The sequence below is a fragment of the Ammospiza nelsoni genome, chromosome 9 (genome assembly GCF_027579445.1).
Source record: "Ammospiza nelsoni isolate bAmmNel1 chromosome 9, bAmmNel1.pri, whole genome shotgun sequence".
Taxonomy (NCBI): domain Eukaryota; kingdom Metazoa; phylum Chordata; class Aves; order Passeriformes; family Passerellidae; genus Ammospiza; species Ammospiza nelsoni.
This window is the reverse complement of record NC_080641.1, coordinates 25,787,652-25,806,234: the sequence shown is the minus strand read 5'-3', so window position 1 is coordinate 25,806,234 and position 18,583 is coordinate 25,787,652. Positions and strand designations below refer to the sequence as shown.

The following is an 18,583-nucleotide window of genomic DNA, read 5'->3' as shown; positions in this document are numbered from 1 at the left end:
CCTTTGGTGACTGGAAAAGTTCAAGAAACAGGAAGAAAATCCTATAATACACAAAGTACAACCAAATGTACAAACACATCCTCAAAAAGAGACAGCAAAATTCTTTTAGCTTCCTCTAATCTCTTTGGATAGCTTTACGCTCCAGCTCGCAGGATAGCGTTGAAATAAGGGAGCTATATTTAAACCAGTTCACTTGGGACTGGAAAGGTTTAGCTGCAGCTATACACAAGTCGGTGCGGGTGTTTACCTGGCTTCCCAGACAGCTTCTGACACCCAAGTGAGCTGATCTAAAGTTAATTCAGACAGACCTCTGCTACGCTGACGTCTGCAAGGAAGAAATACTCTTATGTATAGGAACCTCTGATATTTCCTGTGGTGACAGAAAAGTAACAAATAAATCTGACTGGAAAGAGATAATGCCTGAGATGATGATGTTTCTTTACCTCCTCACGTGTATCCAATCTAGTGCCTGCTCAGTCCAGCACCCACCAGAAACACAACTGCATTCTCCTCTCTCTTACAGGCCACAGCAGGAAAATGCAGCTAGGTTTCACAAAGGGTTGAGTGAGTTAAATTGCAGAGAAATGCTGGAAATTAACATCTTACATCCTACTTTCAAAATATAAATGGGGCAGAACTTGCTTAAACATGGATTTGCTGATACTATCTGTGGGTCACCTTATGAAGCCAGCTCTTGCCTAATCTGACAGGCATTTGCCAGCTCTATGTCTTTCAGATGAACAAACAGTGATTTCAAGATTAAATTACTCTCAGGGGCAGTCCCAGAGGGGTAAAGAGTGAAGCTACAAATGGAAATTCTGAATTATGGATGGGAGTTCCTCCCATTTAAGGGAAGCCAGAGATGTCTCGGACAGAAAGGACCAAATATGTGTGGGTAAGGTCAAAAGAGTTTATTTAGAGATAAAAATCTCTGTGGTTGGAGGGGTGCATGGTGGACTATCTCAGGTCATCCTCTGTCTAACCACAAGCTGCTCCCTCCAGGTGGGCTTGCCACTGCTCTGACAGAAATGCCTTGGATACCATCCCAAGAACTCCAGACACAAAACTCCTAGCAACACAGTCACAGCAGCAATGAAATCACACCAAAACCACCCCTTCCCCCTGAACATTATTACCAAAAAGGTTCATTTAGAGTAATTAGTTCACCCTTCCTTTCAGACCAAATTAATGGATTCCAAAGCATCAAACTTACCTTAATGAGGAACAAGAGTGCAGCTGGGTATAGAACATGGCAGAACAGTCACTTCTACATGGACACAACCTCACCATCATAAAAGCACTTTGATCTAATCTTTCATTATCTTTAGAAATTCAATGACCTCCATTTTAAATAAAAGGCATCAGGCTGACAGAAATGCTCTAGGAGAAGCCAGAGAGCAGCACGTGGCTTCTGTTTGCTCTCACAGAAATGCCATATTTGACATTCAAACAGGACACATATATTTTAAATAATGTCAAGAACACTCTTAAAATACCTCATCAGGACTCAAACGGGGGTGGGAAGGGGGTGGGGGTGCGGGAAACTTATGTTTTATGAAATGGATGGTTCTTTTCACAGAGATGCCATCGGTTCCCAAGCAGGACGTATGGAGCATCCATGTGGTTCTGGTGCTGAGTCACTAATGCCATCAGCTAGGACGGGCATGCAGCAAAGCGTGCGGGGAGGCCCTGGCGTGGCTGCACGCTCAGCGCGCTCGGCCGGCAGCTCAGAGCGGATGGCGAGTTAGCGTTCCATCTGTCACTGCATTTTAGCATTTCCAGTAGAAACAGGAGATGAAGAAATAGTTATAAGGAGTTTGCAACATCACAGCTGTCAATCTCCAGTGTTCCAAAGGGAGGAATGACAGATACGTAAGCCCATTCATATAAAAATAAGGTTTTCTTCCCTGACCTAGATTTGCTACAAACACAACTTAATGCAAATACGTATCAAACACCAATTCACATTTACTCTAAGATCACTTAACAGGAGCTGAAAACATTAACCCCCAGCAACAGAACCAGTTCCAAGAGTAAGATTATTAACTTCCAGCAGTGATTCAGGGAAAAGGGCGAGGAAAAGGGAGAAGGGGGAAAACCAAACGAACCAGGTTGTGTTGATTTATAGGTAGCAGTCATTCTGTCAAGAAATCCAGAGGTCAATCAAGAGGGGTAACCAAAATCACAAGAGAATTCAGAAGGGCCTTAGCACATAACGCTGATTAACACGCTAAAGTTAATCTAAAGAGACAGCTTTGAGTGTTTAGGCTAGAAAAAACAACAGTCCAATTGGAAAGTCATTACTGCTGCACACAGGCTGTGAAAACTACTACAGGGACTATGCACCAGACTGGGCTGGGCTGTCAAACCAGGGCTGGGTTTAATTAATGAGGGCTTAAACAGCCAGACATGTTTCTGATTTATCTATTTAAAATAAACCTTAATGATGCAAAACGACATCAGAATGTCCAGCTCAGAAAGGGGAGTCTGGGTCAGTGGTTCTCCACTATGCCATCACATTAGAGGGTGAGTGCATGAGGAACACAAACGTGCCTCTTAACCCAGAGCCACATTTGCTCAACCTTTCAAGAATTTTTCTCTTTCCATTTATAGTTTCATGACCATCAGCAGCAGCACAGATGAATTTGACTATTCTCTTGTGAAAATGTTACCTCCATACACTTACACCAAAGCAATCCATCTAAAACCCCCCGAGACACAAGACCTCAGAAGGTCACAACTGTGTGGCAAGTACAGAGACTTTCAGGAGCTGCAATAGATGTCAACTCTCCTGTGGTGGGGGCCTGGGAACATCTCCCAAACTTTTGCAAACTTTCCACTGAATAACCCCCTTTCAACAGTGCAAAATTGCAATGGATGAGTCTACAAGAAATCACGCTGAAACCCAACTGAAATAAACACACTAGTGGGAGAGTGCAGATGAGCGAGAGCACTGGCAGAGTTAGGGCTGAGAGTAAAAGCTGGAGATGAGAAACACCGGAGGAGAAGGGACAAGGCAGACAGGAGATGGAGTGACGTGACAACTGGAGGCACATTTCAGCATTCTTACCTCTGATCGGTGTACCACCTGGTGAGGTAATTTGAATGCAAATAAGATTAGAGAGAAGCATTAGTACAAAGAGGAAAGGAAGAAAATTATAACTAAAAAGCAGAAAGTTTTTTTAAAGCTAGAATTTGTATTAGCGCGATAGGAATAAACAAAAAGAAACAAAGAAACTGATGTGCAATAAAAGTCAGAGTGACACTCTCAGGAGGTTAGTAAAGCTTGTTGCTTTCAGGAGTGCAGCATCCAGCCCTGCATCTTGCCATTAAAACCCCCACCCTCACGAACTGGGGCCAAACTGAGCTGCCAAGGTGGCACTGCTGGCTGGCCTCACCACTTGCATTCACCCACACCAGTGTTCAAGCAGTTGAGATGGAGGACACTTTGGGGAGATGGTGCAGTCCCCTTCATTCCTCATACAGAACAAGGAGGGTGTGTCCTGGGGCTCTGTGACTGAGTGTGCTGGGCGGGACGGGTGGAAAGCGCATGGTCGCGGGCACTCGGTGCAATTTGGCTTTGAGGTTAGAATGACCAGTGGGACAAAATCTGCTCGCTTAAAGACATTAAACTAAGAGGAAAGGGTAATAAATCAGTTTTGAGTCATTCTCCACATTCACATAACCCTTGCATCGGGTTCCCCCTGGCAAAGAAATTGGTGTCATGCAGAATTAACTTTACGTACAGAAATATTTCGAAATGAAGTGGTTTCTGGTAACGTTACAATGGCACGCTAGCCAGACCTCTGTTGTTCCTGTCTAATTTGGATGTCTGCAGAAGAAAGGAATCCCTACCCTCTTTATAAGGCACTGGAGATAATTTTACATGCTGTAATGAAAAGTATCTTATAAGGAGGGCTTCTCTGGGAGTAAGGTTAAATTATCCTGTTGCAATAATCTTTAAGGGTTCATTTTATGAGGTCAAGGTATTTAGCAATTGGAGGCTCCACTGGTCAGTGTCTTGAGTTCAGTGTACAATCAATACTGAAGCATGATGGAGAAGCTCCAGCTGGGCAAATTGGCAGGGAACCCTTCTCATCCTCACTTTTGTCCCCTTGGTCTTAATTTGCACATATGAAGGCTGTTAGTATAAGGGAGAGATTCATGCAAATTTAATCTGTAGGCAGTTCATGGTATGTGTTGGTTTTATGCAGATTTGTAGGATCTGAATACCAAGCACTTACCAAAGAAAACTGAGGAGTTTAAACAGACAGAAAAATAGGGTTAAACAGGACACAGTGTGTCAAATCATGTTCAGTGTATTGATTAATAAATACCAGTATGCATACAAGAGTGTCGTGTATCTCAGATTTACAGCCCATTCCATTATCCACAACAATGATCACCCAATGGAAAAGAAAGACAGAAAAGAATTTCTGTAAATACAAAGAAGGCATATTTTAAGCACATTTAACTTGCCTCTTAAAAAGTAATTACAATATTTATATTTATTCTTTTTCTTTTCTAACTACCCTTCCTTTAGGCAGAGTCCCTTTTTTGAAGCAGAAGAGCAACTCAAATAACTCATTTTAGCAATTTCCTCTGCCAAGATGACATTATCCCGTTTTAACTTTATGTCTCATTATATTTTCTGATGCCTTCTATCCAGAGATGACTGAAGCATCAGGAAAAATCTTGCAGAGACTGAAGTTGTGGGTAATCTCTCTCTTGGAATAATAATTTGCTGCTTACTTATGTATCTTAGTAACTACTGCTCCCCTTACAGAACAATTATACCCAGAGATATTTGCATGGAATAGCACAGCCATGGAAAACAGGGTTATTTCTTTTTGCCTGTTTGGAAAGTTTGCCAAGTGACAGTTTTGCCCTGTTTGGTCAAGGGCATTCCTGCTCTGGTGTACTGTGTGTTCCCCACTCCACCCCATCCCTTCCAATTTTCAGAGTTAAGAAAAGCATCACCACCATGTGTCACTTCCCACGGGAATGGTGCAACGACTTAGAGTACAAGCCCAAGGGGCTGAAAACATTACATCCTTATCTCTCATCTGGCTGAAATAGGGTTTGTTGCTCTGTCCTAGAACTGAAAAGATTTACAGGAAATCTTTTTATCTACTCCCTGCAGAGGCTCAATCCTTTCTCTATTATGCAATTGTCCATACAGAGCTCTAGAGGCAACTGCATACTTGAAGCAGATTCCCTAAAATGTTAAATGTGGCTAGCTAATTTTTTATGAGTTAAATCCCAATCCTCCTGGCTCCTGAATGCAATTCAACAACCCTTGTGGGAGCAACACAGAGGCTTGCTGTATTTACTGCAGTGTTTGTTCCATGTCTCTCTCACCTTTACAAAGTTAAGACATTCACCTTTCACTCAGAGGACACCATTTACACAGTGTGCACAAGGCTTTTCAGTTGGACCCCAACTTTCCTCATCCAGAAGGAACAAACTGAAGTTTCCCTTTATTCTTCACATCATATGATGATTCATCTCTGGCTGTTGTTCTTTTAGGGTGTCCCTCAAAGGGACAAATCACAGCGCACAGGCCACAGAGTGCCAACGTATGAATCCGTCAAGTGATAAAGGTGCCATCACTCACATGGTTACTGAGGCCAACTTGTGCCCTGTGATCACCAGGCTGCTTTATGCAAAGGGCATCCCAAGACCAAACTTCAAACTGTATTCCTTGTGTTTGAAAGGTTTGAAACACTCATAAGGAAGGTGAGTTTACTTCCTCTTCATTACACCAGACACAGAGAAACCCTACATTCACCTCAGTCAGGAATGAGTGCTGGCCCTGATATTCTCTGTGTACTGGATGCATCCAGTCAGACACCCAAAGCAAGGAAAAACTTAGGTTGATATACTGGAAAACCCCCTGGGGTTATTTGTGTCAGTATTTCCCAGTGCAGAGAATTCTGTTGGAGAAGGGACTTCACTCTGATGACAAACTCACCACAGGCTTACTGACACACCACTTCCTGGTAGGAACCTAAACCACCAAAAAATCACTCCAAAGCAACATCAGCAGAGAAACCAAGGCTAGCAGCTACTGAGCACTAGAGCATTGAATCCCAGAGAACTCTGAGAGTGCTTTTGGCTACTTCCTAGCATAGGTCATGGGGAAACTCTTTTCAAAAGTCAAAGACTACTTTCCACCAGATGCCACTGGAGTTTGAAGGTATTCCACAATTGCTGTGTGCACCTCACACAGCAACACCCAGGTGTGCATTTAGGTTCTTCCAGGAGACAAAAATTCAGGTGTCAACTGGCTGTTATTGGCCACTATATTGCTTCAACCCTTTTCAAGTCAGTCCTTTCTGAGAGAGCATCCATCTTGTGTGGGCTCCTTGATCCTTTTGGATAAAACCACCCAATCTCCATTCTTTTACGTTGTCCTTACATCTTGTCCCATGTCAATGCCTATCTGATGTCTGGACTTGAAGCTGCTCCTGGCTAAGAGCTGAATTTCTGCTAGATACTGACTGCTGGGTATTATCAGTGGGGCAGGAAGGGGACATCATGGCCACTCCACTGGGACAAAGAGGCACCACCTCTTTCTGCTGCTAGCTCTGTGCATGTTGGGTATTCCTTTTGCTTCAAAGAAAGTAGTGTTTCCACTGACAGGATCAAGCCTAAATGAAAATGCTTGCTGGTAACTCTGAGAGCCCAAATGAAGCAAGGTGATATGGTGACTAGCTCCCACTGCTTCTGTGTTAGAGGCAGCTTCACTTTTCCAGAGGATGACCTAAGTCACCTGCAGAGTCATCTCTTATACTGTACTTGCACTTAATTGTCTGGAAGTCGCACTAGGATCTAGGGCATGGTTCTGTAACTGAGTTAATTGAAAGTGATTAAAAGAGGATGATACTTTTTGTAACACCAAGTTCTCTATTAGATGAAAGATAATGCTTTCTGAATTTCTGGTGTTTTCTTACATGGAAAAACTTATGTTAACAGTCAGAATAGCTATTTATTCTAATTTGACATTTTGTTCATAGGTTTTCTGAAGAGTAAGGTGGAAGAGCAATTCTTCAGCTATGAAAATCACTGCAGACATTCAAGAACTTTGAGAGTATGAATTCCAACTGAGTTGCTTTGAAGTCCTTTAGGAGCTTCTGATCCAAGAATCTGTACAGAAGAACTGTAAAGCATCAGCACAATCTGAACCATACTGAGAGAGCTTCCACCACATCATTAACTGATTTTAAAACATGGTTAGAGGTGCAGCATTGACTCTGGCTGCCAGAACTCATGTGTGTCATCACTTGCAACATTACAGTGCCCGGACAGTTTTAAAATCAGTTCAGCCAAACAAATTTTAAATGTGTTAGCATGCTGGGGAGGTTTCTCAGCCCAGAGCTGGCCTTAGATCCTGTGTCACTGACTGAGAGGCAATGAGTGAAGCTACACACCCCGGGGGGAGAACAGGGAGCTGTCCTGAGTCACTGCACAGCAGAACAGCAGCCTCCCCACAAGAGGTGGGAAGTATTAGCAAGATGAACAAGGGAGAATTTGCTACAACCAGCATGAGTCAGAGACCTTGCTTTTGCCTTGATCTAGGAAAATAGAGATGAAACCCTGTATTTATTTGTGTTCTCATCTCTATAGCTATTAGCCTAACATTTATTTGCAAAACTACCTAAGAACTGGATTTAAAATGGAATTAAGCTTTAGTTGGGAAGAAAAAACTAAGCAATGCCAAGAAATAGTTAAAACCTGCTCCAAATATAGAGTTATCCTGTCAGAAGGTGTAATAGGGAAAGTGCATATACACACATACAGATATAATTACTAAAAGAGGGAGAGTAGGATACAAGGCAGATTTATAAACTCTCCATTTGCTCCTGACAAAAACACCAGCTGGCTGGGGTTAAAAAAGCCTGTGATGGTGGCTTGGATGTCTTAAAGCACAAACTCTGGTACCCTGACAGAAGATGAACAGAACTCTAGAAACTGATGTTCAGAGCCCCCTGGGGCACATGATCTGACTGCATGCAAGTTCAAAGACCTGCCTGAAGCCCCCAGAGCACTGCCAGCCCACATAACTGTGAGTGTCAGAAGAGAGCACCTTTCCCAAAGACGCTGCTTCTTTACCTCTAACTATTTATACCACACTAGGAGCCTGAAGAAACAGAATCATCCCTCAGCCCTCTCTCTACATCAGACTCCAAAGCTGCTTTGACCTTCATGACCTATATTTGGTACATCTGAATACTAAAATATGATGTACTCACTGAAGGTCAGACACTATATACATAGCACTGGGCTCACAATGTGCTGCAGCTATTTTAACTATATTACATCTGTCTTGCTTTTATTGGGTTTTAATTAAACGAAATTAAATGAGGGTATATTAAGATTGAGATAGTATAAACTGACATTCATGCAGATATGCCAGCCTGACTATAAGATATGATCTTAATGGAGCAGAGACTTTGCAAACTATTAAACTCTACCATATAATGAAGTATCTATTTAAATACTCTTTTCTTTGAAAAGCAACTCTGCCCAACTATGGTGTAGTGTTGGAGAGCTCAATTAACACCTTGCAGAGTGAATGGGAAACTGCCCAAGCCATCACATTGCTCATACAGGGTCTGCAGTCACCTAAGTGGGACTCAGGCACTTCAAAGTGCAGGCTCTACTTTATGACCATTACAAATACAGGGAAAAAAGACAAATGCAAACAGGGGTTGAATCTCTGGCCCATGAGAAGCTGCAAACTTCATGCGCCTCACTCATGCCAGGGTGGAGCAGAGCCTTGGTGAATCTTGGCATTATAGCATCAGATCCCTGAAAAGAAAAACTTCAAATTCATATTTGGAAATCTCTTGCATTGAACTGTAGAAACCTCCCATACTACATTAGAGAGCTAATCAATTTCTTTTGTGAGTCTGAGGATGTGTGTTGCTCATTGATTTCTAAAAGGTTCCCTTGACACCTCCCTTGGTAATTACTGTGTCTTCGGCAAGCGCCAGCTCTAGAGTTTGAATCCCAGGTGAAATATTCAATTGAGATGTTGCTGAAGAACAGCAAACAGGAATCAAAACTTGGACACTGTGACAGGCTTTACTAGTTTGTTTTTAAACTTTCTATCTCACCAAACTTGTGAAGCAGCTGGTAGAGAGGCAGCCAAGTGCCTGTGAAAAGGAGGCTGGAGAACGTACAGCAAGTGCATCAGAGGCTGCCTTGCTGCTCATTTATGGTAATTTCTGATGCTGATTTAGTCAGCTACCAAGTGAAACACATCCATGTGCACTTTCCTATTGCTGCTTCCTAAAGCTTCTCAGAATAATTAACAAGTGTGATATTTTCTTCCAGCACAAACAGATCAAGATTAAACCATGCTGTGGGGGAGATAAGCTAAAGGTCACTGGGAAATTTCATAAACTATAAATGCATTAGTATAATTAGCATTCACTGGTACATCAAGGTGGAATCAGGAGTGTCAGGCTGGGTTCTATTTTTGCTGAGAGTGATGTCTCACCCACTCCTCCAAGTGAAAACCTACTTATCATCCAAGCATCATCAAATGTATGCAGAAGGCTCCTGCTATTGAGAAATGTTTCAAATGTTCACCTTGGTTAGAAGATGGTGATTCCCTGGCAGCAGCACTTGTAACAAATAGCTTTTGAGTACGCACAGAAAACTGTGGCCAAGCAAGGCAGTCTGCTTCATATTTAAGCATGACATCTGTCCAGACCAAAGTTGTTCCAGCTCTGGTCCCTTCTGTACTTTGTGTAGGGCACTGGGGGCTTTTTCCCCAGACTAAAGCTGCTGTGTAGTTGTGCTGTGCCTTGTTAAACAGCCACTCTAATTCATACTGTGGAGCTCCACTTCATCAGTGAATAAAGCAATGTTTTATTTTCTTTAATTCTCTAACGGGCCTTACACTCCTGGGAGATTGAAGAGTGCAGCAGAAAAACAAGAATTCCTTGCTAAAATGAGTGCATTCTTAGCCACCTCCAAGAAATAACCATCTGTATTTCAAAAGCTAGTATTTGGCTTGTCACACAAAAGAATCAAAAATAAATTGTATATTTCAAAACTGTGTCCATTTCCTTTGAAATCCACAGAATTGCTGTTTTTTTGATTTTTCTTTTTGCTTGTGGTGTCACATAGTAAGGATGGCAATGAGCTCAACAGAAAGCAGAGCATTGTCTTGCAGAGTGTGTATAAGGAGTAAAGTTGCATATGACATTGTAAAATCTCAACCAGTGTCTCATTATCCTCATTTGCACTGTGCTCCTGTTAAAAACACCTGAGACCCACTGAGTTGGTAGTGAAATGTCTGAGCCTACCAAGGATTTGGGGCAGTATCAAGACGGTCTACTGAAGAAGATATTCAGGTGATGTTCCAAAAGGCATGTCCACTCTAACAGACATTTTAACAAGCCACGATATCCTGCCAGAGAGGATCAGCTCCAAAAACTGCTTTTACATCGTAAAAGAAACAAGCTCAGAGCAAACTGACATTTGGGTTTAGAACTGCATTTCAGTGAAAATATAACAGCAGCATGTAAAGAGAAAAGGGGGGAAGATGAGGAGGCTGGGGAGGCTTACTTGCTTGGCTACCTTACCCGAGCGGAGCTGCTTGATTCGCCCATTGCTGGTGGCAGTGTCCACGGGCAGGAAGTCCTTGAACCAGGAGATTTCGGGGTCAGGGTTCCCACTGGCAGCACAGAGCATGGTGGCCGTGCGGGCCTTCTCCACCACCTTCAGCTGCGGGCCCATGTCGATGGTGGGGAAGCCAGCAGGGAGGTGGTCCTCTGCAAGAGGAAAAAACACACAAGGTTAAAGAGGAACACTCCAGCCCAGCAACGGGATACAGCTGCAGTGACAGCAGTGCCACTCTACAGCATCTGTGCCTCTGCTGGAAAACAGCAGCCTGACTTCCCTACTGAGAAGGTTATCAAGCCCTTAAAGCACATTAGGCTCTATAATGAGCATTCATTACACCAATAGAAGCTTCCACTAAATTTAACTCCATTTAAATCAATTGCCTTGGGAAACGTTCATAATTTTCATTGATACGTAAGCTCCATCCATTGTTGTTAATAATTCAGTAATAGCAGGTATTTGACTTTTTGTGGGAGGACTGAGTTGAAGATAACAGACAAACACAAAGCCAAATAGTTTGAGGCATCTTGAGAAACAACAACTAAACAATAAAATCCCTTAGAAAGACCCAGAGAGGCCCATTTTTTTTCTTTTTTCCTTTTTTTTTTTTACTTGCATCATTCTGTCACATTGGTAGGATAGACTGTAAATTTCTTCCTCATGCTTCCAAATCTGATTCCGAAGGCTTTTAGAAACTAATGGATGTAAAGCTAATGAGCCACGCTCTGCTCATGAGCTGCCTGGCCAGACTGTGCTGTGGCAAGCTCCTCGTGCATTTTCTGGGCTGTAGGAAGCAACAGAGGTGTGCAAGAAATGGCCAGCGCATGCTCTGGCATGGCTTACTACAATCCTGTGAAACAAAGCACCCCCTTAAACACTGAGATCATTCATACAGTGGGTAGAAAAACAGTTAATTGGGTTTGTTGCTGCAGAGCACGCTCAGGTAGGCTGGGTGGAATACATTAGGCAGCCTTCACTGATAAGCCAAGGCATGCTCCAACATCATCATTCAATAGCAGCTGCAGAACTGAGCTCACTTATTCATTCTGTGGCAAGATGTACTGTACTCTGCTAAGCCTGAACTGCAATCAAAAGAACATACTTTCGCAGAAAAAAATAACTTGAAGAACATTAAGAAGCTTTTAAGGCACCAGAAACTCAATTATTTTCAGTATGCTCCTTTTTTCCCTGTTTTAAGGAACCTTAAGCAAACTTCTTCTTTGGCAAATTCTATTCTGCAAGGCTTCCAGCCCACTGCAGTGTTTAAACAAACAAGACCTTAGCATCTTCCCAAGTCCCAGAGGAGTCTGAACTTGCTGCAATCTGATTTTTCCTGCTACCACTGCACATCTGTACTGCTCACAGGAAGGTACCAGCAATAGGTCACCTCAGGTGCTTCCTGCTACCTCTACTGCCACACCTGCAGCACCAACATGGCCTGTGGCAGCTCATCTTGCACATGTCTACCTAAGATCTCTAAAGAATTCCCAAGACCCTTGACTTGTTTGCACATCAAGACTGTAGCACAAGGCAACATCTGCTAGAAACAAAAAAATGCCTGGGAATATAATTTAGATGAGAGTGACTATGAAGCATTCAAGGTTTTCTACAGGAAAAAAGGCTCCTGATGTTTATTAAAAGCACAAACTGTATTTTGTCTTTCAGATCAACCTCCTGAGAACCTCTCTCATCATGAGCAAACATAAATGGAATTATTTTTTTTTTAATGAAAGGTACTATGAAATTTAGTTCCTTTTAAATTTGCTCTCCATTGATTTTCAGAGACAAAAGGTACACAGAGCTTAACTGGAATGACACCAGCACCAGCATTCAATAGCAAGCAACAGAAGCACTCAATACTGAGCAACCACAATGTATACTCCTACATGGCTGAAAAGAAACAAAAGAAGGGTACACACAAAAGTACAACACAGTACAGACTTAAAAGCAAAGGAAGATACATAGAAAAAGCAGTAAATAAAGACAGTCCCTTGGATTAAGGAAGACCAAGTGTGCCCATAGTGCAGCACTTTGCCATTTAGGGTATTGAAAACAGATGTTTACTCTGGGGAGGCTGAAATCCTGAAGTGATCTAATCTAATCACCACGATTACCATTGACAATCTTTTCTGGTTTGCACAAGATTTTACAAAGAATGCACTGAGCTAAGTATCACCCAGTTAACTTCATCCAAAGTCTGTGTAGAGGCTTAGCACATAGCTAAAAGCAAACCTGAAACAAACCAGCATTTGTACATGAAATCTCTTTCCTGTCTGCAACGATCCCTGACCACAGACAGGAGAGAGACCAGAGAGTCCTTCACAGTGTCTGATCCACAGGTACACGACCAGTCTGCTGCACTGGAGAGACTGTTCAGTCAAAATTAGCAGTTTGTGATGAGGACAGACCAGCAGAAATTACACCATCTAACCTTGACTTCAGGGCGTACAACAGAGAGACACTGATTACAAACACCCAGCAGCAAAGCTGCCTCTGCTGTACTAGAACTCTTGGCTCAAGCCTTTTCTACACTCTTGAGTTAAATACAAGGCTGCTCCCACACCATCCACCCCCTGCAGGACCAAGTCATGACAGAGCCCCGCTGAGAACACTGGGCACTCATCAGCTGAACAGAGGGGCACAGTACTCACACCCCACGCTGTGCTGGACACAGACAAGCACAGCCATGCAAGGCTCATGCAGTGCACAGTCTTTTCCCTCTAAACTGCATACCAGCCCCAAAACTATTGTGGCAAATGACAGTAGTAGAGAAATGGTGCATCCTTCATAGAACAACAGCACGTTTCCTGGGCTAGCACTGGTACTGGTACAGCCCAGTTTCTGTGCAAGCCTGGAGGAACTCCAGCAAGCAGTGCTGGCATCCCTTGTCAATCGAACACAAAGGCAGCACTGGTGTTTAAGAGCAGCAGTGTGATTCCAGGAGGCTGTAGTCCCAGGTCACATCATTGTATGATGAGATGCCTAGGGAAATCTGACAGCTGGTCTCTGATGACACCTCAGACACCCAGAGGCTGGAGTTCACCTGCTGTTAGTTCCATGGTAGCTTCAGGGAACATGTGCTGGGGACAAGCTCAGAACATCTGGGGATATACTCAAGAGGAGAACAAGCACCTTCTCCAGAGGTGGTCCAAGGTGTCCCTGTGCCATCATGAAATGGGGAGCCTCAACCACTCCAGCTGTGTCCCATGTACTCTGGCAGCCCCCCAAAACCCTCCTGGAAAAGAGTGGCTTTGGAGCAAACCTGAGCTGGCCACAGGGCAGAGCCCAGCCCAGAACAAGCCCACACGTGCCCCGTCAGCAGCACTCCTGGAGAGATAACAGAGCTGTGTTCCAGCCGGGCCTGGCGCTGCTGACTGCACTGGGACTGCAAGGGATGTGTCTGTGCTCAAACACTACAGACCACGACAGCAGCTCAGAGCTGCTCCTGCCGTGCCTTGCCCTCAGGCAGAAGTCTAATCTGGGTATAATTATGAGGCTCAGTCATGCCTCGGCTCCTTTCAGCCCTTGCTCTCTGTACTAACTTGTCTGCACACGGAGCTTGTCAGTAATAGCCAACCTCCTATTCCAGCCAATACGAGGATACTCTTATTTGAGAAAATGAGGTTGTCAGCACTTGGTTTTATTTCAGGATAGCCAGTGTGCCTTCACTGCACATTAGAACAGGCTATGAATCTGCTTTCAAGTGCATACCATCGAAACCAGCTTTTATTTCTGGGTTTCAGGTACTTTCAGAAGGTAGACATTAGGTTAGAGCAGGCAAAATGCAGGCACAACAGGAGTTCTGGGGGCACTGCAAACTCTAACTGCCTCCATAGAGTAGAGCAGCAGCAGCAGAAATGACAGAGGAAAGCAGGAATTGAGGAGAGAAGCAGGAGGAAAGGAGAGGGAAATAAAAAGAGAGAAAAGAACAAATGAGTGGGTTTTGCAGTTACAAACTGAAACTTAGAAAATCCACAACCAGGCTAAGGTCTTGCTAGGAGCAGTCACCAAGGAGACAGGAATGTCCCTCTGGCATCTAGCATGACAGCATGGGCAGAGGATATCTCCTCTCACTTGACAGCTCCCTTTGCTAATCTTCTTTCTGAGGTGACAGAAATCTAACCCCTGCTCTCATACAGCTCTTTTGTGCCAAAGATTTCTTATCTTTAAGGGAAAAGCTAAGGTAAGAAACCTTTCCCACAGCCCCAAACTGGAGTGGAGGCCTCCTTTAGAGCAGCTACAATTACCTGGCTTGTTCCCCAGCTCCCCAGAAAACTACCTTTCCTGAGGATGCTGCTGTGAGAGACATACCCCTTGGTGTGTCCTTATTTTCTGCATCACTCGAAATATCAAGTGATGATAAGGGACATAGAGGCAATTGCAATTTACGTCTTACAAGAAGCACGGATCAGCCCCAGCATGGAATGGTGTGTAGATAACAGCTGCTTGCAAAAATGGCCTGCAGAGGAGTCTGTGGTGAGCACAGCTGTTGACAGCTGAATCCTGCAGGATTACCCCCAGGATTTTGCTGAAAACTTGTCATCTCCCACAGGACAGAAAAGTTGGAGGAGCTGAATATCAAATTGCTAGCAGCACAAACACTGTACAGCACTCACTGCTCTTGCAGCCAAGCAGTTGTGTTTTGGGGGGATCATATCCTGACTTGGCACCTGTAAAACCTTCCCCCTACCACTGTTTATTTCCTCTGTGTCAACATAGGAAATGGTATTTTAGAAATGATAGTGCAAACTGTAAACACATTTATGGGAGTTATTTGTCACATTCTTCTTCCTATAAAAGCCAAGCTTGCTTACTATCATGAGTCCAATTGTTCAGACTGCTGAGGGAGAGTTAAAAAATGATACCAAATATAATTTGAAAATAGGAAAAAGTAGCTTTTCTATACATTACAGCTACAGCTGCGAGGGTAAATATCTTACAATCCATCAAAACCACTGCCCCTCTGGAAGGGGTGCTCTCAACTCCTTTCAAGTGAGATATTGGGCCTTATCCCCATACAGGGCTGGAAATGGCTTATCTGGGCCACTGGCTGCCGCCAGCCTCCATCAGCTGAGGAACTTCCAGATCAACATCAATTTTAGGGTCTCAGCAGGGATGATTAAAACACAAAGCTGCTTTGTTTTCAGTTCTGCCAGCTATCTGAAACCACTCAGGAGTGTGTGGTGCTAGGGACAAGCCAGGAAATGGATTGAGGGCAGAGAGATCTCTGATAAATGTGTTTGACTGTGGTCAGCATTGCACAGGAGCAGGATATACAAACCAAAAGCTATTTCACATGTTCCTTATCCATTTGGTGAGGCAGGCTGGGATCACACCCAGCTCACGTCACCAGGGCTGAACTGATCCTGTCCAGATGTGGTGGTTTGATGCACTGTAGCACAGGATGTTGCAGGGATAACCCCTGTCTACTGACAGACTCTTTCCTGATGGATCAAAGGAATTACTTTGTGAATTTTGCAAGCTTCCAAATCTCTCTTTGCGACACAGAAACGCATTTGCAAACGCAGAATTATCAGCGCAAGGACAATAGCCTGGGAAGTTGGCAATATTTACTAATGAAAGACGCAAGCCAGTACCATTGTGAGCACACCACAAAGCAGGACATCTGTTTGCTGAATAAACAGCCCTGATTCCTTCAGCACAGGTTACACGGCACAGCTATTCAATTACCTCAAGACAATCAAAAGCAGCCGAGCAATCCAGCGGCCCTGAAGAACGGGCATCACTTTCCATGATAAGAAAACCCTGAAATCACTCTGTTCAGGTTCAACTGAAGCTGCACAAAGAGCATTTTATCAGCCATTTTGAGGCAATGCTCACTTTCTGCATCCTTACACAAGTCCCTAAAGAGGTGCACCACAAATATCATCCAAATTCATGGTCTCCAAGGGCTGCCCGGTACTGGGCTACCGCCCATGCGGGAGCGGCGGGCGGAGCGCGTTTGTGCGAGCCGGCTGCGGAGCCAAGTCTCATCCCGGCTAATGAATACCCCCCTCGACACTGGCACCGCCTCGTAATCGCCGAGGGAGAAGGTGGGGCAGTGAAACCAACCTGTTTCAAAGGCAGCACAGTCTTAATTACTGGGTTAGTAAGTATAAGACAGTTTCAGGCAGGCAGAAAATACAAACAGTCATCTATTGATGACAAGACTTTTAATGACAAATCTGCTGGCTTTGTATGACATCATGCCAACGTGACATGCTGAAGCCGAGTACTGAAAATGGGGAGAAGGGCACAGATGAATGGGTGGGTGTGGAAACAAGCTCCAGAAGGACTTCTCTGTTTCATGGTGTAACCACATGAATTACTGCACAAGAGCTTACAGTAAACAAAGTATTTGCTATCTCTTATAAAGATCACAGCACCAGCAAAACAGCTCACAAAAGAAAGAATCTGAGTCAGTTCAAAACAAAGAAAGTACTGTAAGGAAAATTCAAGAAAATACGAGACTAGACATGGCAGAAGAGGATAAACTGTCAAGCAGATTGCTGCTCCAGGGACTCACAGCGTGGGAGCTCACGGGACCTGCTTGTTCCAGAGCTTATGAGCCCATAAAACACCTGATGGAGACAGTGCTACCCTTCCAGGGCCAGAAGGGCACTGCTGACATTGGCCTCTCATGTCTGGACAGCAATTATCTCCATTTACAAGCCACCAATCGTTTCTCAGCAGTGCAGGTGGCCATCCCAAGCACCTGGTTATCTCAGAGGGAGCAGGATGGCTTTGCAGAGGCAGGTGCTCCCAAGAGTAAGACACAGCAGCACCTCCCAACTCGCTCTGATGAGGAACCAGGCTGTGCTCCTGCCAAGTCCCTGCGCTGCTTCTCTCCACACACAGGGCTCAGGTAACACACAGCCACTGCAGCAACCTGTCTGTCCCCTCCCAGGGCTGAGCACCCCACACTGGCCATGTTCACTGGCACTGGGCAACAGGCAACTCCTCTCTCTCCTTCACAGATAACCCCGTGCTCAACAGAGGCAACACAACGATGATTAACAGCTGCTGAAGCTGACTCAGAGCAGAGGTAAGTCACAAACCTGGCCAAATTAAGGGTGTGCACCCACAACCCACTGTTGCAGTTCTTAGTTTAGGGATCTTCCCAAGTAATAACAACTTCTGCCCTGTATTGTGTCAGCTGCAGAGTCTGCAGCCAACTAGGAGACCTCAACCCATCCTGGAAGAAAACAATTATTTACAGCTTGATCAGATTAGACTGCAACAGTCGGAGGTGGCATTTATGAAATCCCTACCACCACAACATCCTTCTGTCAACTCAGCTATCTCTTCTGGCTTTCCATTCTGGTTTCCTCATAATGACAATCACACTTGTAGCCCTGGCTCTAAACTTGAGTTTCTCCAAGACCAAGATACCAAATATATCTAAAAGAATTTAAAAACTCCAGAAGAAAGATGATAGCAGAAGCTTCTCTGCTTAGGCCAAACAAACTCTGTGCCACAGGGCAGAGCTTCTCCAAGGTGATGACACAGCCTCACAGAGTACTGGCAAGTGTGATACAAAGCCTCAGGATGTGAGGAACAGCCTGGACCTCTGCCCCAAGCCTGCTACTCTGCCACAAGTGTAAAGCAGTGCTCACAAACAACTCAAAGCTGAAGACACATTGAAACAAGCATTTTCCTGAAAAAACAGAGCATCTAGTTGGTCATGTTAGTGAAGAACTAAAAGAGCTTAGACTGTATGGCACTGAGAGTCATTTGAGGGTTCATTGTATAGCACAGCAAAAACTACATCAAGAAATGTCAAAAATGTGGATGAGGAAGAGCTTGCACAGAAATAGAACATATCTGCAAGACTCCCTGGCTGAGCAAGCACTCTTTTTTAAATCCTTGTTTGGCGAGAAAAAAAAAAAAAAATTATTTCCTCCCTCAAAATTACAGCATGATTTCAAGTAGGTAAAAATAG

At 44.1% G+C, this 18,583-nt stretch overlaps 1 protein-coding gene across 5 annotated transcripts in view; it reads right to left on the bottom strand.

Annotated features, from left to right (window-relative positions):
- The window catches only part of PTPRF (protein tyrosine phosphatase receptor type F), a 374,428-nt gene that overhangs the window by 96,730 nt on the left and 259,115 nt on the right, over positions 1-18,583 (bottom strand). For all 5 annotated transcript variants that reach the window (XM_059477803.1, XM_059477805.1, XM_059477806.1 and 2 more), the window contains one exon: positions 10,602-10,790. In XM_059477803.1, coding sequence (XP_059333786.1) covers positions 10,602-10,790 — 189 coding nt within the window. The remainder of the gene's footprint in view (positions 1-10,601; positions 10,791-18,583) is intronic.